Source organism: Sander vitreus, chromosome 22, assembly GCF_031162955.1.
Source record: "Sander vitreus isolate 19-12246 chromosome 22, sanVit1, whole genome shotgun sequence".
Classification (NCBI taxonomy): Eukaryota; Metazoa; Chordata; class Actinopteri; order Perciformes; family Percidae; genus Sander; species Sander vitreus.
Window position 1 is genome coordinate 9,850,789 of NC_135876.1, and position 27,846 is coordinate 9,878,634.

General features: G+C 42.4%; 4 protein-coding genes across 5 annotated transcripts in view; 1 reads left to right on the forward strand and 3 right to left on the reverse strand.

The window, feature by feature from the left end:
• Nucleotides 1-7,243, reverse strand: part of LOC144537129 (myelin-associated glycoprotein-like) — a 16,475-nt gene extending 9,232 nt beyond the window's left edge. The window contains exons 1-7 of one of the 2 annotated variants that reach the window (XM_078280578.1): nt 6,923-7,157; nt 6,624-6,689; nt 6,031-6,414; nt 4,504-4,809; nt 4,140-4,412; nt 3,982-4,060; nt 2,770-3,810 (exon numbers count right to left, since the gene is read on the reverse strand). In XM_078280578.1, coding sequence (XP_078136704.1) covers nt 3,672-3,810; nt 3,982-4,060; nt 4,140-4,412; nt 4,504-4,809; nt 6,031-6,414; nt 6,624-6,666 — 1,224 coding nt within the window. In that variant the 5' untranslated portion in view covers nt 6,667-6,689; nt 6,923-7,157 and the 3' untranslated portion in view covers nt 2,770-3,671. Of the gene's footprint in view, nt 1-2,769; nt 3,811-3,981; nt 4,061-4,139; nt 4,413-4,503; nt 4,810-6,030; nt 6,415-6,623; nt 6,690-6,922 lie in introns of those variants that run through there. The other variant, XM_078280577.1, reaches the window with a different exon arrangement.
• Nucleotides 7,244-9,183: 1,940 nt separating this feature from the next.
• On the reverse strand, nt 9,184-15,428 carry fen1 (flap structure-specific endonuclease 1). Its single transcript, XM_078280292.1, has 12 exons — nt 15,318-15,428; nt 14,727-14,844; nt 13,784-13,886; nt 13,522-13,624; nt 13,130-13,193; nt 12,762-12,871; nt 11,996-12,132; nt 11,363-11,429; nt 10,540-10,671; nt 10,293-10,444; nt 9,816-9,930; nt 9,184-9,544 (listed from the first exon to the last, which is right to left on the reverse strand). Exons 2-12 carry the CDS (start codon nt 14,806-14,808, stop codon nt 9,467-9,469), a joined length of 1,143 nt encoding a protein of 380 aa, XP_078136418.1. The 5' UTR covers nt 14,809-14,844; nt 15,318-15,428; the 3' UTR covers nt 9,184-9,466.
• Nucleotides 15,429-15,534: 106 nt separating this feature from the next.
• On the forward strand, nt 15,535-23,693 carry tm9sf1 (transmembrane 9 superfamily member 1). Its single transcript, XM_078280291.1, has 9 exons — nt 15,535-16,065; nt 17,519-17,730; nt 18,261-18,392; nt 18,751-18,873; nt 19,125-19,483; nt 20,308-20,462; nt 20,631-20,816; nt 21,784-22,057; nt 22,567-23,693. The coding sequence occupies exons 2-9, from the start codon at nt 17,524-17,526 to the stop codon at nt 22,958-22,960; spliced, it is 1,830 nt and encodes a 609-aa protein (XP_078136417.1). The 5' UTR covers nt 15,535-16,065; nt 17,519-17,523; the 3' UTR covers nt 22,961-23,693.
• A 448-nt stretch (nt 23,694-24,141) lies between these two features.
• Nucleotides 24,142-26,475, reverse strand: nanog (nanog homeobox). Its single transcript, XM_078280539.1, has 4 exons — nt 26,070-26,475; nt 25,203-25,540; nt 24,971-25,108; nt 24,142-24,704 (listed from the first exon to the last, which is right to left on the reverse strand). The coding sequence occupies exons 1-4, from the start codon at nt 26,473-26,475 to the stop codon at nt 24,330-24,332; spliced, it is 1,257 nt and encodes a 418-aa protein (XP_078136665.1). The 3' UTR covers nt 24,142-24,329.
• Between the last annotated feature and the right edge of the window lie 1,371 nt (nt 26,476-27,846).

Here is a 27,846-nt window from a genome sequence, read left to right on the forward strand (position 1 = left end):
GTTTGTTCACTAGCTAGTTGCTAACTTCCCCAGTCAGCAATGTCAAGTGTCATAATTAGCTTTTTTCTACGTTTTCATTCCCTTCTCTTCGTTTCCTTTCAAAATCAATAGTGGACATTCCCTGCATTCATTTAGGATTTATCACGAAAAAGTCAGATGTGCTGCGTTGCATTGTGGTCTGGTGTTACTGCTGTAGGTGGAGACTGTTTAAAGGTTTCTTCTACTTCTGAGACCTGCAGACAGATAAGTTGATCGATTATGAAACAACTTTCCTTATCTGGTGGTGTCATTTCCTATTTTATCCATGCATCCATCTTCGTCCGCTTATCCGGGGTCGGGTCGCGGGGGTAGCAGCTCCAGCAGGGGACCCCAAACTTCCCTTTCCCGAGCCACATTAACCAGCTCCGACTGGGGGATCCCGAGGCGTTCCCAGGCCAGGTTGGAGATATAATCCCTCCACCTAGTCCTGGGTCTTCCCCGGGACCTCCTCCCAGCTGGACGTGCCTGGAACACCTCCCCAGGGAGGCGCCCAGGGGGCATCCTTACCAGATGCCCGAACCACCTCAACTGGCTCCTTTCGACGCGAAGGAGCAGCGGCTCTACTCCGAGCTCCTCACGGATAACTGAGCTTCTCACCCTCTCACTCGCGAACAAGACCCCAAGGTACTTGAACTCCTTCACTTGGGGTAAGGACTCATTCCCTACCTGGAGAAGGCACTCCATCGGTTTCCTGCTGAGAACCATGGCCTCCGATTTAGAGGTGCTGATCCTCATCAGCCGCTTCACACTTGGCTGCGAACGATCCAGTGAGTGCTGAAGGTCTACGGGCCGATGATGCCATCAGGACCACATCATCTGCAAAAAGCAGCGATGAGATCCCCAGCCCACCGAACTGCAACCCCTCTCCACCCGACTACGCCTCGATATCCTGTCCATAAATACTACAAAGCAGGATTGGTGACAAAGCGCAGCCCTGGCGGAGGCCAACTCTCACCTGAAACGAGTCCGACTTACTGCCGAGAACCCGGACACAGCTCTCGCTTGGTCGTACAGAGATTGGATGGCCCTGAGAAGGGACACCTCACCCCGTACTCCCGCAGCACCTCCCACAGTATCTCCCGGGGCACCCGGTCATATGCCTTCTCCAGATCCACAAAACACATGTAGACCGGTTGGGCATACTCCCAGGCTCCCTCCAGGATCCTTGCAGAGTAAAGATCTGGTCTGTTGTTCCACAACCAGACGGAATCCGCATTGTTCCTCTTCAACCTGAGGTTCGACTATCGACCAAACCCTCCTTTCCAGCACCTTGGAGTAGACTTTACTGGGGAGGCTGAGAAGTGTGATACTCTGTAATTGGCACACACCCTCTGGTCCCCTTTAAAAAAGGGGAACCACCACCCCGGTCTGCCACTCCTTAGGCACTCGTCCCAGACTTCCACGCAATGTTGAAGAGGCGTGTCAACCAAGACAACCCTCCACACCCAGAGCCTTAAGCATTTCTGGACGATCTCATCAATTCCTGGGGCTTTGCCACTGTGGAGTTGTTTAACTACCCTCAGCAACCTCCACCAGGGAAATTGATGCCAATCCCCCCTCATCCTCCAGCTCTGCCTCTACCATAGAGGGCGTATTAGTCGGATTTAGGAGTTCCTCAAAGTGCTCCTTCCACCGCCCTATTACTCCTCAGTTGAGGTCAACAGCGTCCCATCCTTACTGTACACAGCTTGGATGGTTCCCCTGCTTCCTCCTGAGGTGGCTAACGGTTTTCCAGAAGCACCTTGGTGCCGACCAAAGTCCTTTCTCCATGTCTTCTCCGAACTTCTCCCACACACGCTGCTTTGCCTCTTTCACGGCAGAGGCTGCAGCCCTTCGGTACATTGCAACTGCCTCCCGGAGTCCTCTGGGATAACATATCCCGGAAAGACTCCTTCTTCAGTCGGACGGCTTCCCTGACCACCGGTGTCCACCACGGTGTTCATGGGTTACCGCCCCTTGAGGCACCTAAGACCCTAAGACCACAGCTCCTCACCGCAGCTTCAGCAATGGAAACTTTGAACATTGTCCACTCGGGTTCAATGCCCCCAGCCTCCACAGGGATGCACGAAAAAGCTCCGCCGGAGGTGTGAGTTGAAAGTCTGTCGGACAGGGGCCTCCTCCAGACGTTCCCAATTTACCCGCACTACCCGCTTTGGGCTTACCAGGTCTGTCCAGAGTCTTCCCCCACCCCCTGACCCAACTCACCACCAGATGGTGATCGGTTGACAGCTCCGCCCCTCTCTTCACCCGAGTGTCCAAAACATACGGCCTCAGATCAGATGAAACGATTATAAAATCGATCATTGACCTTTGGCCTAGGGTGCTCTGGTACCAAGTACACTTATGAGCATCCCTATGTTCGAACATGGTGTTCGTTATAGACAATCCATGACTAGCACAGAAGTCCAACAACAAACAACCACTCTGGTTTAGATCAGGGAGGCCGTTCCTCCCAATCACGCCTTCCATGTGTCTCCATCATTGCCCACGTGCGCGTTGAAGTCCCCCCCCAGCAGAACTATGGAGTCCCCCGACTGGAGCCCCATGCAGGACTCCACTCAAGGTCTCCAAGAAGGCCGAATACTCTGAACTCTTGTTTGGTGCATATGCACAAACAACAGTCAGAGTTTTTCCTCCCCACAACCCGCAGGCGTAGGGAGGCGACCTTCTCGCCCACCGGGTTAAACTCCAACGTAGCGGCGCCAGCCGGGGGCTTGTGAGTATCCCCACACCCGCCCGGCGCCTCACACCCTGTGCAACTCCGGAGAAGAAAAGAGTCCAACCCCTATCCAGGAGTATGGTTCCAGAACCGAGACTGTGCGTAGAGGTAAGCCCCACCAGATCTAACCGGTAGCGCTCCACCTCCCGCACAAGTTCCGGCTCCTTCCCCCACAGAGAGGTGACATTCCACGTCCCCAGAGCCAGCGTCTGCTGCCCAGGTCTGGTCCGTCGAGGCCCCTGACCTTCACTGCCACCCATATGGCAGCGCACCCGACCCCAGCGGTTCCTCCCACAGGTGGTGGGCCCATGGGATGGAGAGATAGGTGCCACGTAGCTTTTTCGGGCTGTGCCCGACCGGGCTCCGTGGCAAACCCGGCCACCAGACGCTCGCTGACGAGCCCTCCATCTGGGCCTGGCTCCAGACGGGGGCCCCGGGCTTCCTCCGGGCAGGGTCACTCCATCTCTACCTCGGTCACTTCCTATTTTATTTTGTTAATTAATTTGTTAATTCAGTTCCTGTGTGTTGATGTTTCCCTGTTATTTGTTCAGCGTTTCCTGTTTTGCTGTATTGTTCTCGTTGTTTTGCTCATGGTTATGTTTGGCCCCTGTCTGTGTTCTCTGTTTTGTTCTCCGAGATACATCCATGTGCATGTTTGCACGCTTTACTTCCTGTGTTATTTGGTAGTGTTCTGTTACATGTGTCCCAAATGTGTTTCACCTGTTCATCTGCCCTCATGTCACCTGTCTCTCGTGTTGCCTTGTGTATTTGGGGTATTTGGTGTGTATGCTCACTTTGTCTGGTGTCAGCTCGTATGTCAAGAAGAAGTTCAGCCTGTGCTTATAGTACTTTATTCTCCTGTTTCTGTTTATTTTTTTCCTGCTTTCAAATTTTTTGATAATCGCCTGCTTACTTAGATTGCAAGTTTATTTTTGGTTGTTAAATTATTCCTTATGTCCTCCTGCATTTTGGGTCCAAACCTGCAAACTACTGCCTCATATGACAGGTGGCGTACCTTCACTGGTTCTGTGGAGCGTCTTGATCTAAACCAGCTGTGAGAAAAAAGAAGAATGTTTTTGTTTATGCTGTAAAAATAGATATCTGTCTCATACAGCCAAACCACATTTAAATTAGACCAATTAGTGTGTACCTGCAAATGATCATATCACAGAAAAGTGAATGTGTACCTGCAAATGATCATATCACAGAAAAGTGTGTCTCACCACTCAAAGATAACCAATGTGCTGACAAGCATTATGACTCCCAGGATCTTCAATATAACTTCAACACCAACCTGTTCACCTGCAACACAACAGCATGGTCACCTTCTACTTAATGGGACATTTTATAAAACATCTCAAACCATAATTCCTGTGGTTACCTTCAAATATCAACTGACATCCTGTTGATAGTTGAATGTCCAGATCATTTCTGCATCCACAAAAATACAATCTGCCTCGATCACCGTTGGTCACTTTAAAGCCATAAACTTGTGTATCAGCTTTGATCAGTTCCAGTCTGCCATCACTGATCATGAACCAGACAAAGTTGACAACAGGAGGATTTCCTCTGCAGGAGCAAGTCAGGTTCACCATGCTGCCGACTGACACTGGATCAGTGGAACTGATGACCACCATAACATCTTCGGGAGGGTCTGGAAGATTTGACACATGGAATGATAAGAAAAGATCAGTTGTCTTGCCACCTGCTGTTGTCTTCATAAAACAAAATAAATGAAGTCTTACATGAAACACTGAGAGTCTTTCTCTCCTCTGCTGTCTTGACTTCTCTTCCTTCATTCACAGGATATGTGGCAGAACAGCTGATGGTGAATCCATCATGTGTGTCTGACAGAGTGATGGTCTTCTGGATTTTAGTTGTGACGGTCTGATCTGTGTTCTCCTCTATGTTGTTGTGAGGGTCTTGTTGGAGATTCCAGGTGAGTTTAGGAGGGGAGTGTGGACAGGGAGTGGAAGCTGAGCAGCTTATAGTGACAGACTCCTTCTCCTTCAGATCACCTGAGATCTCAATTCTGGGCCTCGGGGGGGAATCTGGGGTTTTAAATCGCACTTTTTACACTAAAGAATACAGTACAGTCTATGGTTTGTACAAGTGATCTACAAATATGACACATTTATTGTAAAACTGTAATGACAATTCAGTCAGCTTCATCCTTGTGGAAAAAAATCTCATCACGGGACATTTTTGTAGATGTTTTCATCCAGTTATGATAAATGTGAAGGAGTGACAGAAGGTCACTACAAGACACTGGCCCACCCACCAACATCATCACAACACTCCACACGACAGGACTAACAACTGGAGTAGTACTTTCCATACAAATGGGAAAATGTGCAGTAACATCTTTATAAGGTGCAATAGCATTGGCACAATATCAAATAGGAGCTTCTTCTAGCTTATGTTGCTGTATAGCAGATGAATGTACAGTATCACACATTCCAATGGGTCACAGATTTCGGCGCAACACCGGAAAAGCCTGTGTTAGTGAGTAGATGCAGGTAAAAGGCAGCAGGAGATTTCTTTATATAGGCCTAATTGTATTTTAGTGTTATTTTAGAAGTTATCTGCTGCAGTTATGGCTGATACTGGGGCAGGACCACCACAGGAAATAAAAGGAAATTAAACGAAGAACAACTGAAAGCTAAAAGGGAAAGTGACAGACGACGGGCTAAACCGAATAAATCTCGGTCGGGCTTTCAACAGATGGAGACAATTACGGGATTGTAAATGATTCAAAACTGACCCCGAATTGGCCCTCAGGTATGTAATATGTCTCTTAATTCATAAAATAAAATAACTTTACAATGCACGATGTGGTTTTATGTCAGCCGACATTATGCATCTGTAACTTATTCTTTTATTGTAAATAAATGATTTTCTGTCTGAGCAAAACATTCATCGCAACTATAATACCTCCCTTTAACGCTAACTCGGTAATACAGAGGGCAATACAGCACCGTAAAGAAAAACCTTGTGTGGTAAAAACACTACTGCTTTTGTCCAAAGGGGCATCTAAAATCAACACAAACTGAAAGTTCAAATAGCCACTGTCTGTTCACATAAACATGCTTTTTTTTTTTTTATTTGAAATATGAATTAATTTTTAATATGAAAAAATATGAGTTATGTAATACAATACAACAATCAATTCTGGAGAATCTGGGGTTTCAAAACAGAATCAGAAACTGTGCTTCATTTTTTTGTTATTTCTTAACTATAACATTTTAGAATGATACAAACACCTCACTTACCTTGAACTGTTATTTGAAGAGGATCACAATAAGCTGTTGCCGTGAATGGCTCGTTCTCAATTCTGAAGAAGTATCTGTCTGTGTAATTTGGCATTAAACTGGAAAACAAGGTGGTGCATTGTTTCTGACTCAGGTCTCCAGTAATACTCATTGGATAGGTGGTAACTGTCCCACTACTGTTGAAAACAACATTATTTCTATTGTTGCTAAATCTGGAGTCAGTTTTAATCCACACTCCAAAGGTTTTTCTTGTGCTGATGAAGTCCTCATCTGGTTTAGCTCTAAAGTTACATGGGATTAGCAGACAAGATCCACTCAGTGCTTCCATGTTCTTTGGTGCAGTAATGAATAGGAATGGCTCTTTAGGACAGGCAGCCAGAGCACCTGGAAAATCAGTTTCAGATTAACAAAATGTGAAAAAAACATTCACGATAAACAAAGCAGCAGTATGTTGCATGCTGGTCTTTCTTCACTGTCTTGTTAACAATTCCCTCATAAAACATTTCACTTGTCAGAATGTCAACAAAATAACTAACAATCTGCTTTTTTTTCTAAATGAAGATTGTAAATGATTCAAGTAACACACAGCTCACCTGAAACAAAGAAGACGGTCAGTAACATGTTGTCGGTCAGCATATTCACAGACAGAAACTGGCTCCCTGGATTTGCAAAGACATAACACTGTTCATTTTCAGTTGTCTTAATCATATACTTATTAAGTTATTACAAAGCATTCAATGTCTTTAAAAGCAACTTCCCTACTTCAACTTCATGGTGGAAACGTGCCCCATACTACCACAGTTCAGTTTTTTTATTATAAGTAACAATTAAAGACATCCACAGAGCTGTGCTTTTTCAGTCAAATAAAAAGTTCAGTAAAATGTTTTCTTACCAAATGAGCCCACAGCTAAAAAATAAGAAAAAATTAAGTTGTGATTTCAGAGTGAAATGAGGAAATTAGTTATTTTTAACAGAGCTGCAACAAACCACATAGCCGCTGTAGTTTGAAAGAAAGAGGACTTTCCTTGAAAGAATTGCAGTTCACTTTATTTGGTGGCAGAACTGCTACATATCACATGACCCCCATGACTTAAACAGTTTTGCCACTGCTCATATCCTGCAAGTAAGGAAATCGGATATTACAACATCTTAAAAATTTTAGGTTTCAAATGACACGACTCGTTGCTAGCCTTCATATATACTTAACATGACTCACAATAATAATGACTTATTTGAACACTTGAAAGTATGAACTTTGTATAATTGACTGCAATGTTGTCACTGACTTCTGCACTGTAAAACGAGACATTATATCAGCCCTCATCTACACAGATACATACATGCTTTCCTCCTGAACACTTTCTGCTCTGTGAAAAGCTGCTTTGCAGACAATCTGAAAGTTCAAATATTAACCCTTCTAGTTCTGTCTTTTTCAAACCATTTTTATTTAACACACTTTACGTGCATCCAATGGAAACACCAATTAAGCGATGAAAATGATACATGGTCTAAGCATCTTTTTGGTATCTTAAGAACAAAAGAAAAAAGCCGGTGCTGTGATTCAGTTCAACCTGAGATAAATGATTAAAGAAGATGCTTTTACTTTATATACATTTATTTATACATTGTCGTGTTTCTTTAGAAATAAACGATGGACAAATAAAGTCCTTTAAACGCTTCAGATGTAAAGTTATTCGTTGTCAAAGTGACGTCAAAATGAATGGGAGTCAATGGAATGCTAACGGCACCTGATGGTTTGTTAGCCTCAGAAACTCCTCATAGGAGGTACGCTTTGCGGAGGCTAGCTTACCCCCTTGAGAACAACCCGGTACCAGCTTTGCTGGAGCAAGATGTTTCAGAGCAAGTTATTTAAATGTTAACAAATTAGTCTTTCATACGTAACGTTTTAATTCTGCTCTGTCTCCTGGACATGGTGATACAACTATTGGAACTCTTCGGGCCTCCGCTCTAACTAGCTTGGTGTGAGGGCGTGCCTCGGTAGCAGCTAGGCGAGCGTTATAACGTCTGTTACAAAGTGACGCAAAATGACATGCGTTTGTCACGGAAGTAAAGGCTGGACTACAACAGAGCTGTTTGGAGCAGTTTGAACAGTGTTTTCTGTTGGAGATGGTAAGTCCCTTTGGGGTGGACTTTGGGCTTTTTCACTTTGTAAACCTATAACATGCACAAAAAGATATATAACACAATAAAGGAAAGGGGAAAAGCCAAAAAGCATAATATGAGCACTTTAAAGATTGCTATCAAGGCTGTTATTTTAACATTATTGTTATACAGAATAATTTTACCCACCCTACCATTTTAGAAAGTTTGTTAATTAACCCTTTTCTGTCAGCAGTTTAAGACCCTGCCTAATTTGATTTATGTTATTAGAAATAAAAACATTTGATATTCTTTAAAAAATGCCTCTGCCTTATCAGTAACACACCTGCGTGCCTTTCTCTCCATTTTCTTCAATTAGTCAATGTTCATGTAGTTCCTAGGGTGCAATTCTCTAGGTGGCGCTTTGCCGGTTCTTCCATTCAAACCCCCCAGGAAGATGATGTTACACTGCCAGCTGCCACAATGGAAGATACAGAGAGCACTATTGAGTTTGACACCTTCTAAAAATACCAGTCTAACTGATGGTGTACCATGATAAAACGTACACCTTGTTTCTTTAACAGAGCAATGCTGGGTGGGGATTACTAGAACGAGTATGAGAGGCCATCCACTTCTACAGCCCAGCTTGGCTCTGTAAGATGTTCAGCATTAGCCCATGACGTACAATGAAATTAGGAAGGCCTGGCAATGTGAAAATTGTATGAAATGTGTTCCTATAGCTCCCTGTGAAAACAGCTGTACATGGTCTACTTAGAGAAAAAGATCTGCCAGGTCTGTGTACGGACAATTACTGTGAGTGAAATTGTAATTAGAATTTAAACTGTATGCATACTCCAAAAATATGAAAAACCAAATGCTTTGTAGGGAAAAGACAAAAACATGGTGCAGGTTATGTTATTTGCCCAGCACATGCAAGCTTTCCACAGCATGAAATAACTAGTTATTTCTAAACCGTTTTGTCAGTTATAAATATGACTCATGATTGAGTTATCAGTTAACCCCAAGTGAATAAATCAAAAGGCTAATAACAAATTACTCTACAAAAAGACTTTTATTCAATAACAGAAAACACACTTTGATAAAACCCTCATATACTCAGTAAAACACGCCTAGCTTGGATTTTTTTTTCAATTTTACATCAACAAATCATGTTTGGGCGATACATACACAGTTGTTCAGCTGAACTAATCTCAACCTCTTATTGTGTTGCAGCTTCCGCCTGCCTCACCGTGAGCTCTATGCTGGATTTTATACTAGGTGTTAATAATTACAACAATTACTTCCCAAAAGAATCAAAGAAGCCCTATGTCAAAGTCTATTTTCCCTTCCTAAATTTGCCCGGCGTGGCTCCGGTCTTCTGCTTCTTTTTTGCTGATCCTTTAAGCTCAGGTTCCTAAATAACACAAAAAGGAATAAAAACAACCGAGTCCAACATTCAGAAGATAACAGAATACATTGACAATATACACATAATAAAGCAGCCTACTGAACACCTCTGCTTCTGCTTACTTTTTACAGTTTAAAAAAAAAGACTGAATATAGATTCTGACATTGGGTAGTGCACATTACATACTACTGTAGGTGGTCAGATTAATAATGACTTAAAGGCAATGATTTCATCATTTTGGAAACACATAGCTGCACTGCAGTTGCTCTAAATGTACCTTTCGTTTGGAGGACAGAGATCCAGTGATGGTGAAGAAAGAGTCCAGTCGTCCCTGTGTGCTGCCCTGTCGGCTCTTCAGAATCTTCTTACAGCCGTTACGGATCCTGTCCTCACTGCGCACACACACACACACATACCCAAATTAAATCAATCAATTAAAACGGCCATGTTATTCTGCGCCAAAGCAGCCTTTAAAAGATGATGAGAAACAATAGCAAGAAACAAAACACACTGTCAGTGGCTCCTGTAAAGAGGTCATCCTGAACAGACTCTGGTATGTGCTGTAAACCTTAAATCATATGTGAAAAGGCTGTGTGCTTTAGTGGCTTTAGTGATGCCAGAGCCATAAACTCTGCCTCTCTGCAGTGCAGCCTAGTGGTCAGATGGTGAACAAACAGCAAGAAATCCCAATAAGCAAGCAAAGAAGATGGATCCTGTCCAGCACAGTGCTGAAAAGAGTCTTCTGATGGTTCACCTGAACTGTTTCTCGGTGCACATGAACTGGATCAGTCCCTCCTCATCCGGCTCGTTCCACTTCAGATCCACTGTGGAACAATCCACCACTTCTGCCTTCAAGAACAAACCCCGGGCCTCTTTGTACAGCCAGTCCTCGGGCGCAGGGTGCTTCTGCGTGAAGGAAAGTAAGACACACACAAAGAATCAGAACCAAACCTCCTTGTTCAACTGCCGGAACTTCTGGATTGTAGCAGACATTAACTCACTTTGGGGTCAATGTTTTCTAAGATCTCCTCAATGCAGCCGTGCTGTCTGATCAGGTCAATGGCTCGCTTGGGGCCAATTCCCTTGATGGTGCCGCAGTAGTCACAGCCCAGCAGAATACACAGGTCTATGAACTAGGATGGACCATGGAAAGAAAACAGAGTTAATGTCAGAAAGACCGAAATCTCACTCTTGTACCTGCTCCACCGGTGTTTACAGCAGGAGGACTGTGAATTTCAGTGAAATATTGGCATGGCATGCCGACACTGCACTGTAGGGTGACAGCTTGCAGAGGGAACAATCAGCATGATGAATTGGATTGGGCATCGAGAACCGATTCCTACTTGGAATCGTTTCAAAAATTACGATTCCAGTAGAATCGTTTCTTTATTGGAATCGTTTGGAATCGTTTAAAGGATTTGGTTTCAAATCCGATCATCGCTTCCAAATTTAATATACACAAGTTTTGGTTTCCGTAGCAGCCAGGCGCTTGTTGTGATGCAGCCTTGGAGCACGGTAAGCAGCGCTCTAGTGGGGCTTTATTTTACATTGAAAAAGCCCTGTGAAACTGCAAACCACCACTGAATCAAAATAAAGCGTTCCTCTTATTTGTGAAAATAGGCATGTGACCCGTTTCAACTCCACCCCTCAAAGAATCGGAATCGAAAGGAAGAATCGGAATTGGAATCGGAGTCGTTAAAATCCAAACGATGCCCGACCCTAATGATGAAAGCAGAGCAGGTTCTTGAAATTTACCTCGGATAAGAAATTACACTCTCATTATTGTGCTGCACCTTTCTCAAAGTAAAAAAACAACAACATTACCTGTTCATTGGTCAGGCCGATGTCCTGCAGGATGCGACTGAAGTGGAACTCTTGGATAGGAAGTTTCCTAAAACAAATACAATCCCTTGATGTATTATAAAGTGCATAAAGGAATACATTGTCATTACTATTATTTGTGTTGTAACAGGGAGCATACCGTCTCCTCTTCCGAGCCTTAAATATACACAATTATTTAAGGGGATTGAATGGACATCATATGTTTAGGTTCATGATGACTGAGATGTGTTACCACCTTAATAAAACAAAGGAGGAAATATAGGGGACAGTAGTACTCTTTCGTATGGTTTCATGGCTGTAGTACTATGTAGTGTTTCTCCTGTATTATTTAGAGCGGGTTGGACAACCCAACAACACTGCCATCATTTAAACAGAACATATGCACTTTGATAATTTGGCCACATTTTTCCACCAAACAATTATGGATATTAAATAAAATAGAATTGACTGCATTCAATTTTATCATTATCAAGTATAGAGATACGATTCATTTACAGGTTGTATCAAAATATGTGCCAGAAACAAAATAGGAGAAAACGTCAAGCCATGTCTATTCTCAGGACATCTCTGCTACAAGCAGGATGCAGGGATGGTGGGATGCGGGTGTAACATTACTTTGCTTCGCTGGCAGTGAGGTGTCTGAGCAGGACATTTGTCCCAAAGGTCAGCCCATCCATATCCTCTGTTGCTGTGGCAAAGACCTTCCCTTCTTTAACCAGAGCAGCACAGGTGGCCTCCGCCTCACACGGAGCCTGCAACACAAAACACATCAAATTACATTTCACTGAATTATTCACCCATACCTTTCCTGTTGCAAGTGATTTCTCTGACATGGAGAGAAAAACAGTAGAGCAGGAGGCAGTTCACTGTACATTCACTTCAAATGTACTTCTTTAATTCATGAACATTTCCTTCTTAGTGACACAATTTAAAGAACAAACATCCATTGTTTATGTTTAACATTACAGTTTCTGTCTTTCAGGCTCTTTTTTTTTTTAAGATAATTTGTTGGGCATTTCAGGCCTTTATTTCTATAGGACAGCTCAGACTTGAAAGGGGAGAGGAGAGGGGGGAATGACCTGCAGCAAAAGGCCGCAGGTCAGAGTCGAACCCACGGGCGCCGCGTCGAGGATTAAACCTCTATATATGGGCGCCTGCTCTACCAGGTGAGCTAACCAGGCGTCCGTCTTGCAGGCCCTTTTAAGCCTATTCTGACACTAAACATGCAACTGGAAAATAACGATAAACATGTTAGAAAGAGCACTGAAAAAAAAACAAAAAAAAACAGAAATGTTTCCTCAAGTTAGCAAAAACATTGTCAATACAAATGTGGAAATATTCTTAAAGCCAGCAAGAGTTGCAAAGTGAGAGTGGATCTTACCTCAATGAAGGGCACTCCCATCAGGGTCAGCAGCTTCTTACACTCATCATTATGCTGCCTGGTGACTTTTACCAGGCGCTTGCTGAATTTGTCAATATTCTCTTGTTCCCCTGGGTTGAGACAAACCATTTTGCCCACATTTTAGTACATAATCAAAGTACAACGTTTTTACAATCTCTTCGATGTAAACAAAAATTATATAACATATATACATGACACCGATCACATTGGTTTACACACCCGTTAATTGGCAAAAAAGCACACTGATTTTGATCTCCCATTAACAGTCTACATGAAAACACAGCACAATAAAGCCAGACTTGCACCACTCAGGATTACTATTTAGTAACGTGAAAAAGTAACTCTACCCATTTCCTGGGCCTGAGCAAGCATCTTTTCAGCTTCTGCCCTCCTCTCCCCTCTCTTCTCCAGCTGGGGGTGACAAGAAGAGCAAAGACAGAGGAAGAGAAAGATGAAACAAAAGACAGAGGGTGTAGCTTGCAAAAAACAAACCCAATTCATTATTTAAAAAGGAGGATGAGAGCAAATGTAAGTTTGTAAGATGTTCATATGACATATTTACCTCTTTCTATTGCCAAATAAATGATTTACACATACAGACAGTATGTGTAAATCATTATCATCAAAACAAGTGATCAAGATTACAGGTGAAATGCAAACAACAGCAATACTACACAGCAATAAAAAGACCAATCTGACTGTTACTTCAACAATAACAGAATTCAGAGCCCATACTAACCTCTGCTGACTTGAGCTGTGGGGGCTTGCCGTCAAACACGTACACAGGTTTGATGCCGTTTTCCAGCATGCGGATTGTCCGGTAGAACATTCCCATCAGGTGGCTGAGAAAAAGAGCAGGTAGCAGACATATTTCAGCCTTGTGTCAAGATTTGAGCTACCTAGTCTAGGATTAATCCCAGAACTGCATCTCTAAAGTGTCCCCTACTATGACATCATAATCTGAATTTCAAAGTGTCTGTCTGTATCACTGGGGGTTGTACCTCGTTGTCTCACCATCCTCATTCTGCAGAAGGTTCCCGTCCTGTCGCACAGCAATCAGGAACTGGTACATACACATGGAGGCATCTATAGCAATTTTTCTGCCTGCAAACGTTCAGAACAGCAGTTTGGCATGTTAAAAACAGCAGGGGGTATCAAAACAATGCTTTGCATTGCATTTTCTATATATAACCTGGTTTTGATGCAAACCTTCAATCACTATATTATAAAGTAGTGTAAAGTATAGGGCTGCACAATGTATCGTTTTTTTTATCGTTATCGCGATATCAACTGGTGCAATATACACGTCGCGTAAAGGCTACGACAGATCGTGAAAAACATTCAGAGATTTTTTGTGTTAGCTAAAAGAAATATCAGTAGGAAACTGCACTCTTTTTTTTAGTGGTGTCTTTTATATTCAATTCAATGTTCAATGTGTTCAATAAAAGAATGTTGGAAATGATTTCCTTTCATTCATTTTAAATCCAACAAGCAATTTGTTGGATTTTAGCAGAATACTGAAAGCAGCAGAAATGCAGAACTGGGTACACTTTAATATCTGTTTATTTATCGCAAGCAATATTGTTATCGTGATATTCAACAACGTTACCGCAGATTTTCCTTATATTGTGCAGCCCTAGTAAAGTACATAAGATGTATTAAGTCATACTAGGGTTTTTTTAATACAAGACAAAAAAATAACGTTTTGAACAATCAATTTGAAATTATTAGTACACCACTATGACACATTGCTGGGTAACGTTAACTACGGACTTATTTGGTCCCGGGCTCTATTAATCTTGATTGAATTACAAAGACCTACAATCTTTGTTGTATCTCTATATCCATATCCAATGTACCCAAGGAGATTATTATACTTTCATTTGATCTAATTATCACTTCTTATGCAGACCTCATCAATATGTAGGGGAAAGGGATCTGTACCAAAGTAGTTCTTGATGTCTTGCTCTTTGATGGCACCGGGGGCCTGGTCAGCAATCAGCTTAGCAAGTCCGTGTATTCCCATTGTGTTGGGCTGAAGTTAAACTGGAATCACCAACGTCTGAAAAACAACGAAACCATTTTTAATTCTATTGTCAAATACATGCATCATTCTGACCACACTCGGGGGTCCCCCAACGTGGTTTAAAACGTGAGAGCAATACGACCCAATTTTAAAAGTTTACATTTTGTTTACATATGTGTTGCTTTATTGGATGCATGCCGAATTAAAGACAATGTATTGGCAATGGCTAAAACATAATGTAAGCTTGTTCTATGAGTGTGGATTTACAGTTTTAGACGGCCACGTTAAATTGTCAGTTTATTTAAGGAAATCTGGGTTGCGGGGACCGAACGCATCCTGACGAGTAACGTTAGCTTTGCCGCACAGAGGTAAAGCTGCATAGATACAGCTAACTGGAGGGCTAAAACACAAATAACGTCACACCTATTCATAATGTAGCTGCTTTTAGGCCAATAACTGTCACCGGTATGCGTTATATGTTTAATTACATGTTACTTTTTTCAACTCACCCGTTAGCTGTTACACTCGAGTTTGTGCACACTTGTCCCCTACGTCTCGAGCGCGAGGAATTACCTCTCTTTCGCGGGAAATCAAATAGCAGGCATAGCCTATCAATCTATCGAGCACGGCATAGTCAAAGACGCAGAAGAAGTGCGCATCGATAGTGCAGGTATGATTAAACAGGTCTGAGTTCTAACGAGGAAGTAACTGAAAGGGCATTCGATTGGTTCATTGAGGTTGAAGGAAATCCGGTCAAAACAGCAAAATAATAGAGTCGCTTAGGTAGGGGCTCAAACGGTTTAAACGTAGTTTTTTTGGTGGCGTTAAAGCACAAAAGTAAACCACATTATTTTCAAATGGCTTGTGAGAGGGACATTTTACCGGCTGTGAATAACCTGTAACGTCGGAGGTGTGTTTTTGTTTCTCCGCCCACTCCCGGAAAACTCAACCGAGTCGTCGTTATTTTTATTTTTTAAGGTGACGTGGAGTCGGACCCCTCTTCTACTGTCGCATGTGTCAATAAAAGTACTTGGTGTACCCGGATATGATCGCAATGAATGCATAATACGCTGGGACATTTCATCGAGGATTTTCAAGATGTTTAGCTGTAAATCTTTACATTGAGCTCCATCATCTGCGCATACCGGAGCAGAGGAGACTGTCGGGGCCTGGAGTCCGAGAAATCCGGCGGACAGACAGGTTTTGTTGGATCTGCAGCATTGGAACTCAAGTGGCATTAACGTAACAGTGAAACTGGTAGTGCATATTTTTCTAACCTCTTGCCTGTAGTCATTTGCTGTCTTCGTGAGTCGGGGCTGAAAATGAAAAAAAAACAATCTGCCTCTTTGTAATAAAGCAGTGTTGATGCAGGCTAGATAAGTTGACTGTTTTACATGAATCAGTGAGGCCCCTCATTATTATCACGTTTATTTTCATGGAATCTGCTGAACAAATAGGAGGTGCCCTGCGTTTTGTGGCACTTTGATACGTGACCTTCCTTAGTCTTAGTACAGTAAATTAGGGAATAGTCCAGTTATTTCTTATTTCTTATACTTAACTCACTGTCAGTACAAATAGTTTTTAAAAGCACGACTGCTTTGGCATAGTGCTATAGTTGTCAGTTGCTGCTGTTGTTATTTGTCCAGCTAATATAATTCTGAGAACCCCCCAAGTTTTTAGATTTAACACAGATTTAAAAAAAAAAAAAAAAAAACATTGGCTGTCCTGGCACTACAAAGTTCAGGAGGTATATGAGGAAACAGTTTGACACAGGAAATCATTGATTATTGACAAGTGATCAGCTTCTTGAGACTTCACCTTTTTGCTGAAACTCAACAGAGAGCACACCTAGGCCAGTGCCACGCTGTATGCTACTCTGGTCAGAAACCAGCTAAATCCATATTTTAGTGTGAGAAAAAAAATGTCCACTATTTAGCGACCACATACACTCTCCTTCAGGGGCATAAACACTGTCACCATCTGCATTCCAACTTTTCTTTAACATTAACACTGAAAGTCAGCATAATTATGCAAAACACAGACAAGACATTTTTATCAACCTCTTAAATTCCTTTTTATATATAAAAAGTGATGAGACCTCCTGTTTTGCTTTGTGATGTTTAGAACACAATTTGTATTGCAGAACTATTGATTTGTAATACATAGTTATGGTAGGTCATTAGTTTTGTACATGCAGGGCTTTCCTCAAAGAAAAAAGGAAACAATGGCACTGTTGCATCATCATTTCACTTTCAAAATGTGGTGTTGTGCATGCAAATTTAGTATGCAGTGTACAAACTGTGTTTCTATTTTGAAATTGAAAGCAACATCTAACTGTGGAATTCTGGGGAGACCCCTGTAGTGTTAAAAAAAATAGCTGACCTAGCTCATTTAATTATAGTCAAAAAGCCCCTCTGGACTAATACAACTGATGAAATACATTGTAACTAATTGTGGTTACACAGTGTCTCACAGTTCTGTCTGAGTCTTTCTCAAAATTCTGCTGTGTTTGTTAGACTGTTAAGGGAGTGACATTGCATAAAATGTTCCACTTGACACATAAATCCTCACATATCAAGTATAAGTGGCATGGACATGACCTAATTTCCTGACTTGAAATGAGAGGCATACTGTAAGTCTCAGGACAGACAGTCTCGTTTAAATCACAGCTGGCCCTCATGCACTGATGAGCTGTCCATCTTTGCAACAGGGGTTATGCAGTGTGGAATAGGACACCTGCCAGGTGGCTGCCAGAGGACGATGGGCCTGCACTGCGTCTTGATCCTGTGCTTGTTCTCAGGCTGGGCAGTGGGCTACAAGCAGGGGGAGAACGTGACTCTCTATGTCAACAAAGTGGGCCCTTATCATAACCCCCAGGAGACATATCACTACTACACCCTGCCTGTTTGCAGGCCGGAGAAGGTCAGTCTTTGTTCTGTTTCACTGTGTATTAATGGGCTACTGAAATCCACAAAGGAACTGTAGAATATTTTGTCATGCTAAATGTAGACACTAATGTAAGGATAACGCATACATCTCTACATATCTTGTAAAATGTGTTTATCTGAAAGGTACTGTATCTCCATCTGGCCACAAAATGGAAATGTTAAAATGATTATAAAAAAGGGTCCAACGAATTGGCTCTGAGATGGCATGTGTTTACTTGTGAGCAGGACGTAGCATTGACAGGGATTTTATTTGAGACTTTATTTTGGGATCATTGCAAAATCTGTGAACACTTTTTAATGAATACAGACTAATTAAAATGAACCTTTTTACAGGAAAAAATATGTTCAAATGTATTTTTGAATTTCCATTTATTGCCTGCTATAACTACGTCATAGCAGTGTTTGCTGTTTTGAAATCACTTGCTCACAGAATTGTGACCAGCTAATGCTTTGTGCTGCTTTTTTGTACACTCTGTTACTCATATTGTAACACTTCTTCTTCAGGTGCATCACAAGTCCCTGAGTCTAGGAGAAGTGTTGGATGGTGACAGGATGGCAGAGTCTTTATATTACATCCGATTCAGAGAGAACGTGGAGAAAAAAACCCTTTGCAAGCTCACTCTTTCAGAGAAACAGGTATTTATTTACAGAAGACCGGGATAGTAACACTTAACACTTCTACTACCAGACATCTTGGGTTAAACTTCAATACTCTTGGCTCATAGTGGATTTAAGCTGTTTATACTTTAACTTGGCTCAATTTTAAATTGAAATTACTGTATGTCATAAATGGTCAGTGGATGGTAGATGATGCAAGACATGGATCATTTTATATGTAAGTACTTTTGATAATTATCATTGCTTAACATTTCCTCGGGGTAAATGGTTTTCTTGGATATGCTAGTCTATTGAAATGTAGTTTAAAAACGATTAAAAGGCTGGGGCCCTTAAATGCACGGGATGTGATCGTGGATATGTTTTGTGCGTGTGTCAGGTGGACGAACTTCGTGAGGCTATCGAGGAGCTGTTCTACTTTGAGTTTGTCCTGGATGACATTCCAATCTGGGGTTTTGTGGGATACATAGAGGAGAGCGGCTTCCTGCCTCACAGCCACAAGGTACATTTATTTGTGCTTCTGAAAGATATTGGAGTAGATTTGGATTCCATCAGGGAAACAAAAAGAAAGAGACCGAAAAACTGTATGAGTTTAACGGTTTCATCTTCATGCAAAGTTCCTGTTTCAGCTGAACAAAATTCACTGTCATTCTTCTTATCTCTCACTTGCTACTTTTTCTTTTCTCTCTCTCTCTCTCTCTCTCTCTTGTTCTCTTTGTCTCTCTCCCTTTCCCTTTCTCCCACCGCCAACAGGTGGGTTTGTGGACTCACCTAGACTTCAACATCGAGTACAACGGCGACTCAGTGATCTTCGCCAACGTCTCAGTAAAAGACGTCAAACCTGTTCCCCTGGAGGAGGGGGCGGGTGCAGCGGTGGGCGTAGTCGGAGTGGGCGGCGGCAGCCTGACGGTCACCCACACCTACAGCGTGCGCTGGTTCGAGTCCCCCCTGCCTCACGCCCGGAGATCCGAGCGCCTACGAGACTACTCGTTCTTCCCCAAAACACTGGAGATCCACTGGCTCTCCATCATTAACTCACTGGTGCTGGTGGTGCTGCTGCTGGGCTTCGTCATCATCATCCTAATGCGGGTCCTTAAAAATGACTTTGCCAGGTTAGTCAGCGAAGGAGCTAAAGTGGTTATTTTTTGAGCCAATGTGTAGGAAACTTTATCTTCCATGTCTTTAAATATTCAAAGGTTATACTGAATGAAAGGCTGACAAAGACTTCAACACAACGTCAGCATCACTTTGGGTAAGAAATCTTAGGGAAAAAACATATAGGCTATAAAGGCTATTCAAATATCTTAAATATAGTTATGTTACATTTGAATTGTTTACCAATAGCAATAACATATTAGTCAACTTGCAGAAAATAAATCTACAGTGATTTGGAATATGGATACGCAATATGAAGACATCACCTTGTGGTCTGGGGAATTTTAAAAGCATTTCTCACAATATTGACAGTATAAAATGTCATCACCAAATCATTCGACAAGACATTAAACACATTGGTCAATAATACAGTAGAAATAGTCAGTAGTTTCAGCCCTAAATGTACTTTTTATTTGTACTTGCTGCAATCAGGTAGGAAATGTTACCAGTTTCATATACATTTCTTAAATATTATGGCCTTAAATGTATACATTGGGGCTTTTAAAACTTCCATAATTGTCTGTCAGACGTCATGCTGGAAATTATACATAAGTCTATATATTGTATACTTGCAGGCATAAGACAGTCTGTCCCTCTGACATCTGCCTTGCATACAGCAGGTGTTCTCCTGAAATTGTGTGAGGTTGATGTGTTTCTTTGTGCATGCTTCCATGCAGACCTTAATTTCATCTAAATTAAAGGTGAAACTTGTGGACGTCTCCTGCTCGTTAGGTACATGATAACATCCTGAGTGAAAGCATTTTTCCCCCCTCACCTGCAGGTACAATGTGGAGGAGGAGGGCGGCTGTGATGATCTGGACCAGGGAGACAATGGCTGGAAGATCATACACACTGATGTCTTCAGGTTTCCCCCTTACAAAAGCCTGCTGTGTGCCGTGCTGGGAGTGGGGGCTCAGTTCCTTACTCTTGCCACAGGTGAGCATTCATTCTGAAATACACCCAAACACACACACACACACATACACACACACAGTGTAGGGTAACATAACAACTAGAAACCACATAATGGCATATACGTAATTCATATGTACAGACCCTTAGATGCAGGAGTCTGATCACTCTAATCCCTCCCCATTGCGATAGGAATCATCTTTATGGCATTGCTGGGAATGTTCAATGTGCACCGCCATGGTGCCATCAACTCTGCAGCTATCGTCCTGTACGCTCTGACCAGCTGTGTGTCAGGCTACGTGTCATGCAGCTTCTACACACAGATCAACGGCCAGCGCTGGGTGTGGAACATCATCCTCACCTCGTCGCTCTTCTCCGGTGAGTCCGACATAAGAAGGGTTTGGGATCACTTCACACTTTGGTTGTAAGTACAGGGTAAAAAAAGTCCATTGAGCGCTTGAACATGTACTGAAGCCTGAAACGTTTTCACAAATAAACCATGTTCATTTACTTACTTAGTATCTTTACTGATATTGAAAACTCAATTTGTCTGTAATGGATTCAGATATATTCAGATGTTTGTATACCCATTTCTTTCCATCCATTCTCCATCCTTGCTTAGTTTGCTCTTCATTTCCTCCTGTTTCTCACCACTACTCTCGCAAGAAATGCATTGAAACTGTCATTGCAAAACATGATAACAAATGGATACCGATCAATTTTAGTCCAACTGTTTATCTTAGTTTGCCACATATTGTAAATGAAATTTCAAATGCATATTCTTGTAAACGTAGCTGCTGGCTGAGACGAACCAGCCCTTTCTCCCCCTTTCAGCGGTTAATCCACATGGCTAATTATTATGCATGTCAATGACATTGTCGGAACTTGCCAGTAAAGGTGTGAGTAGCAGATTTCCCTCAGCAGAGCAAAGGACTGATACTGACTGATGTTTATCTCATCTCTTTTATTCTTTCTAAACTCAGTATGAGTTCATACAGTGACTTTGCTGCTTAAAACATTTCTGTTACATTAGTTTTTTTTATACAATGTGGCAATGCTACCCTACTCAGTTAATAATTTATTCATTCATCTATAATGTATTACCAGCATTCACACTTTGCAGGAGTTTTTGTCTTTGTTCAGGAAAAACAGCCCTCTGGCACATACAACTTCCTGTTCTTATTAAGTAATTAAGAAGCCGTATCTCATTATATTTTCATCATTATAAACACTGATATGATGGGTAATTTTTAGCAATACTCTGGGGCACATTTTCCCAAAGAATTACCTGGAATAATTAAAAACAATGCCCATTCTTTATTCAATTGGTCCTTCATTCCCACAGCTCCTCTGTTCCTGACCTGGAGTGTCGTTAACTCGATCCACTGGTGGAGTGGCTCCACTCAGGCTCTGCCGGCCACCACTGTGCTCCTCATTCTGGGTGCCTGGGTGCTGGTGGGCTTTCCACTCACTGTCATCGGCGGCATTGTGGGAAAGAACCGAGCCGGCAGCTTCCAGGCGCCATGCCGCACTCGCAACATCGCCCGGCAGATCCCTACACAGCCCTGGTACAAACACACGGCTGTACACATGGCCATCGGCGGATTCCTGCCATTCAGGTGAGATGTCTTTGTGTGTGGAAAAGAGCTGCTTGGCTCATAGGGTGAATACATAGATTAACATTAAAGGCAAAGAGAGCTTTACTCTAAATCACCATTTAACGCTTAATATGACCACTTCAGTATTCATATATAAAAATATTTACATCATCAAAATTAGATTTTTGGTAGCAATAATGACAATGCACGATGAGATTTTATTTTTTATGTCAAGAATGGAAATAGGATAATTAATTGTCAAATAATGACAATAAAATGGAGGTCCCTAATTTGAATATATTTCTACACGTATTGGTGTTCTGTTTGTTAGCTTTTGTATTACTTATAGGTCCAGAATAGTTTGGATAATGTGTATAATCTACTCTGCAAATGTTTTCAGTTAAAGTTTGACCTTTGTCATCTTAGCTGACGGGTCCGTTTTTTTTTAAATTACTATTCTAAGGATTTATCCACTGCGATGAGAAAAAACATATTACAGCCTATTGATTTAGATTTTTTTTCTCCCCCAGTGCCATCTCAGTGGAGCTGTACTACATCTTTGCCACGGTTTGGGGCAGAGAGCACTACACCCTCTATGGCATCCTGCTTTGCGTCTTTGCCATCCTCCTCTCAGTGGGAGCCTGCATCTCTGTTGCTCTCACCTACTTCCTGCTGTCTGGCGAAGACCACCGGTGGTGGTGGCGGAGCGTCCTGAGCACCGGCTCCACTGGCCTCTTCATCTTCGTCTACTCTGTTTTCTACTACCGGAACCGGTCCTCTATGAGCGGCCTGGTGCAGAGCACCGAGTTCTTTGGTTACTCTCTGCTCACAGCGATGGTCTTCTCGCTAATGCTGGGCAGCGTGTCGTTCTGGGCCTCACTGGCATTTATTCGCTACATCTACCGTAGTCTCAAGATGGACTAGACATCAAATGTGCACACCAGACATATGGCTATAAACAAACATTCCCTCATAGCACACATGGACAATCGTCATTCTCTCTTGCTATCAGTCATACACCACACACACACACACCTCCAATGTGGGAGGAGAAACAGGGGCCTTTATCTTGATTTGACAGGAGCTTATGGTTGAACTCGAGCCATCATTGTTATAATAAGGGACAGTTTGTTGGATGGCCAGATAAAGGGTGAGCTGGGGAGGGTGACCATGTTTAAGGATAAAATGGGATATTTCAGTACAAAGGGATGATTTAGTATCAGGAGTGAATGGTTCAAATGTATGATGAGATACATGGGTGAGTGAATGGATTTAATAAATGATGTAGTGTGGCATAACATCTGCCCTAGTTCCATCTTGGTCTACCAAGGCTTGGCAGGCTCTTTATTTCCCCCCCATACCAGTTACCCACTAAGACAGCTGACTTGTACTTGCTGCAGTTCAAGTGTTACTTGGAATTTCTCACCCCCCCCCCCACACAATTGCAGCCACCTTTTCAATAGCACCTAAACATCATTTTGCGCTGGCCTTGTCAAGCTGTACGTGGTCCTGCAGTGGATTAGAGGAATGATGGTATGTAGGTTGAAGAGCTGTTGCAAAATGGTGGTGATGGGAGCAATATTATTGTATTATGGTCAGCATTGACTGTGATTTTGGTTCTGTAAATAGTCTTTTCAATAAATGCTTTTTAATTAAATATTGCCAGCAAATGTGATTTTTTTTAACCCAGGATTATACATTTGTTTTACAATTTTAAGAGTCTTCACTACATGTTGATTAGCTAACTGAAACACTAGCATAAATTGTGATGCAATTCTGGTGTTAAAGTGTGACTGCCCTACTAGTCTTGATGGACTGCGAAGAAGCATTTTTTTTCCACTTTTAGCCACAGCCCCACCAGTCCTATTACATGCACTATTCAATCACAAATTAGAGAATTATTATTCATAAATGTATGTTACCATATTAATCACGCTCTCAGAAAAAAAAACACTCAGTGAAAAAGTGAACTTGTATTTATGTAAAAAAATAAGTGTGCACATCAGATCTGTATTAGCACTTGGCCTTAAAAACAGTTCCAAAAAACAATGTAATCCAAAGAATGCATCCAACTTGGACCCATCTCGTATCACCAAGCGCAAGGAACACACAATACATTAAATAGTTGCATATAAAAATTCATAGTAAAAAAAAAAAAAGTTCTTTTCAACGGAAGGAACAGGGAATATGTACACACCGGCCATGCAAAGCAAATACAAACTAGTCAGGAAACTTAATACTAACATGACTGCAACTTACAGAAAAGCTTATTAGCTTAGCAGCTCAACGTTGACTACTGGCTGGTATTATGTACCATTGTTGTGCTGCTGCTGTTGTTGACAGGCTCCCCATCTTTTCCTTCGAAGCTTGTGTCCTGCCCAGCGTTATTTGCAGCAGTGTCACTGGCTGAGGTAAAGGCATTGGGATTGTATTCATAGTGCCTGGACCAGCCAGCCGCCTGGGGCATGGACCAACCAGCTGTCTGGGGCATGGAGGGCACTGCAGTCTGGGGTGAGCCAGGGGCCCAGGAGGGGTAGCCAGCAGATCCAGCAGCAGAGCCCATAGTAGCCAGATAGAAGGCCAGGTTCTGTGGATTTTTCTTAAAGGCTGCCTCCATCATGTGCTGGTTGTATTGCTCTTTGAGCTGGGGCCGGGCTTCTCCCTGATACTGAAAAGGAAAACAAAGTGGTAGTTCAATTTAGTAGAAGAAGCAAATTCATATAGTCTCCTTTATCACATCCTATAATTTCACCGTGTTTCGTCTCGCCTTTAAGGCCATAACCAGACTACGGTTAGGCCTCCATTATGGACGTCTTGTTCTATGTCTAAACCACTTTTTCTCTGTTATCAGTTAACAGGAAACCTGGGCAGGACAATAGTCTCACTTTTATCTGCCTTTACCATTTGAGCAAATAATACTAGCTAGCTACTTACAGACGATCCATGTGAGGGAATGTTGGTGTACATGGTTCCACGAACCGGGCTGCCTTTGTTGTAGCGCTCAGACACCCAGCTGGTGTCTTTCTGGTGCCTCCTTAGCTTCATCCTTCGGTTCTGAAACCAAGTCTTAACCTACAAATAAGATGGAGATCCCAGCTGATCAAAAAGTGATCATACATACATACATATCGTTGTGCTTGTTATCCAACAAATTTTAATGCCTCACCTGTTTGTAGGTCAGCCCTGTCAGCTCTGCAAGGTTCTTCATTTCAGCAGGGGTGAGGTACCTCTGAACACTGAAGCGCTGGACAAGAGTATTCATCTGAACCTCTGAGAATGCTGCGCGGGCCTTTACTTTAGGGTTATTTACAGCAGCAGTCTTCTTGATGCCATCGTTCTCATTGACAGCAAATGTCCTTGGCTCTTCCATGATTGAGCTTGAAACATCTTTGCTGGCATCAGGGCTCCTGCTGCTTGCCTCATCGTCGACTTCTTTCTTCACCCAGGTGGCAGGGTCTGCCTGGGGAAGAACTCCTTCTCGGCTGCTGCCAGAACTCCATGAATCTAAGTGAAGGGGAACAAATGGTGAGCAGGGTGAGTTACAGGGTTAACATGGATTTGCCAAAGCATTGGGGGTTCGTGTCAACTGTAGTAGATTACATTTTACGGGGAAAAAACCAAAAACAAAACTTGTTGAGCCTCACATTTTACATTAATGTAAACTCTGCCCCATTTCCAAAGGCATATTGCACATGTAGCCAGAGACCAGGTTTTTTTTCTCCTTCGGATTCTGTCGCGAGATGTCGCCACTTGACCTTTTCCAGGAGCGCTCAGTACAGTCAGTGGCGGGATGTTTGGGAATCTTTCAAAACCAAGATGGAAACTAAATTGGGCTTCGTGTGCAATACTGGCGGAAGAAATTATCGCTTTCAGCAACCAACGCGAAGATGTAAGCACTGATACAAAACCTTATAATTAAGTTATAGTTATAATTTCCAGTTAAGTTCCAACAGCACAGCGAAGTTCCACTGCCTTTTCTGCTAAGATTAGCTAGCATCTTTGCAAAATGCTAGCTAAGATCAGAATTACATACCCGGTGAGGTGTGTGCCTCAGAGTCACTAGTGGAATCGCTCCCGGCCCGCCTGGCCTCGTGTGACCGTGCGTCGTAAGCAGTCCGGGAAGGTCCGGCCAGGAGCATACGGCCTGCCTGTGTGTCACCGAGGTAGACGACCCCGGCGCCCTGGTAGTGACCAGGGCCGTTCAGGTCATGCTGCTCCGGACTGCGAGGTGAAGACTCTTCCCGGGTTCTGGCAGTGGTGGCGTAGTAGGCTGGTGTCACCCCGGCATTGTAGTTGCTCAAATCCGTGACTCCGGCTTCGCCCCAGTTAGTCAGGTTCGCGTGGTTTGGCTCTGAACCGGGTTGGTACACTAGGCCGTAGGCGTATGCATGGTAAGAAGGGTTGTAGTTGTAACTTATCTGCGTCTTCCAGTCTGCCATCTCTCTGGCAAAATGTGCGTGTCGCAATTTAAAAAAAAATGGAACAACCAAAACAGTATTGGTGTTAAAAATGCTTAAAATGGAGGTGGGCACCCCCGTAGATCTGAAGAGACAAATAAAAGCAATGACCTGTCCAGTTAAAACAAACAGCGCCAACTAACTTCAAAAATTAAAATGCGACCAGTCTCCAGATGCTGTTTATAAAGACGTGTAAGATTGTGGGTGTGGTGCCCGTTCTGTGGGCAGGTATGTAGGTGGGTGTTTTGATTTGAGCCAATCTCTTTGAGTCACCCTTCATGGGCGGCAATAACGTAATTTCATTGGCCACATAGATAGGTTTAATCTTTGTTTTTAATTTAACATGTTCAGGTTTGGATGCAAAAATAAAGTAAAGTAACCCACTTCTGTAATATCATCATCCTATATTTAAAAAATCAAAGTATAGGTACACTGAATATCTAGAATTAGGGTATCTTTCTTTTAAAGAGTGGTCTCAATACCACAGATCAGCAAAGTAAAATGTCCCACAGTGTTACATGAGTTTTAGTGGTAATTGTTTTAAATTAAATGTAATTTTGTTTGGTAATATGAATATGCACAATATGAGCCTGCGTGATGATAAGGAATTTAATTGAAGCCCTGTGTGGACGATTGTTTGTGTGTCAAAATATTTTTTAAAGACATTATTTAATTTTAAGACATTATTTCAGCTGATAACGTGCATGATGCATATTCCTAAATGATTATTTATAATTTGTTTAATCATATTACCTCATGGTTACCTCGTACCTAAATCCTCCTAATTGTGTGGCCCAAATTCAGTATTGGCAATCAAGAGATTAGTCTCTTTTAAAGAATTTTGAGGCTCAGATAGTTACTACTGGTGGTGTTCTGCGGTTGTGTTTGTTTAGGGAGCACACCTTTAGCTATCAGAAGTATCTTAAAGTAGAGATGTTCCGATACTGCCTAAAACGCTGGTATCGGTATCGGGAAGTACTGGAGTTTATGCACCGATCCGATACCACGTAATAAAGCCCTACAGAAAAAATACGTTAAAGTAGTTGATTTATGTTCTTTTTCCGTTATAACTGACTGTCAAACTGGAGAATAAAAGAACGTTCTGTGGCGTTCATGTTTCACAAAGAGTTTAACCTGAGCCAGACTGACAACAAAGATAGAAATAATATCACATCCATACAGGGATAGTATACAGTTCTTAAAACATAATAAAATATATGACACACTAGTATCGGTACTCGGTATCGGCCGATACGCAAGTTCAGGTATCGGAATCGGTATCGGGAAGCAAAAAATGGTATCAGACCATCTCTATCTTGAAGGAATGGAAGGCAAGAAAGGGGCAGTATTGCA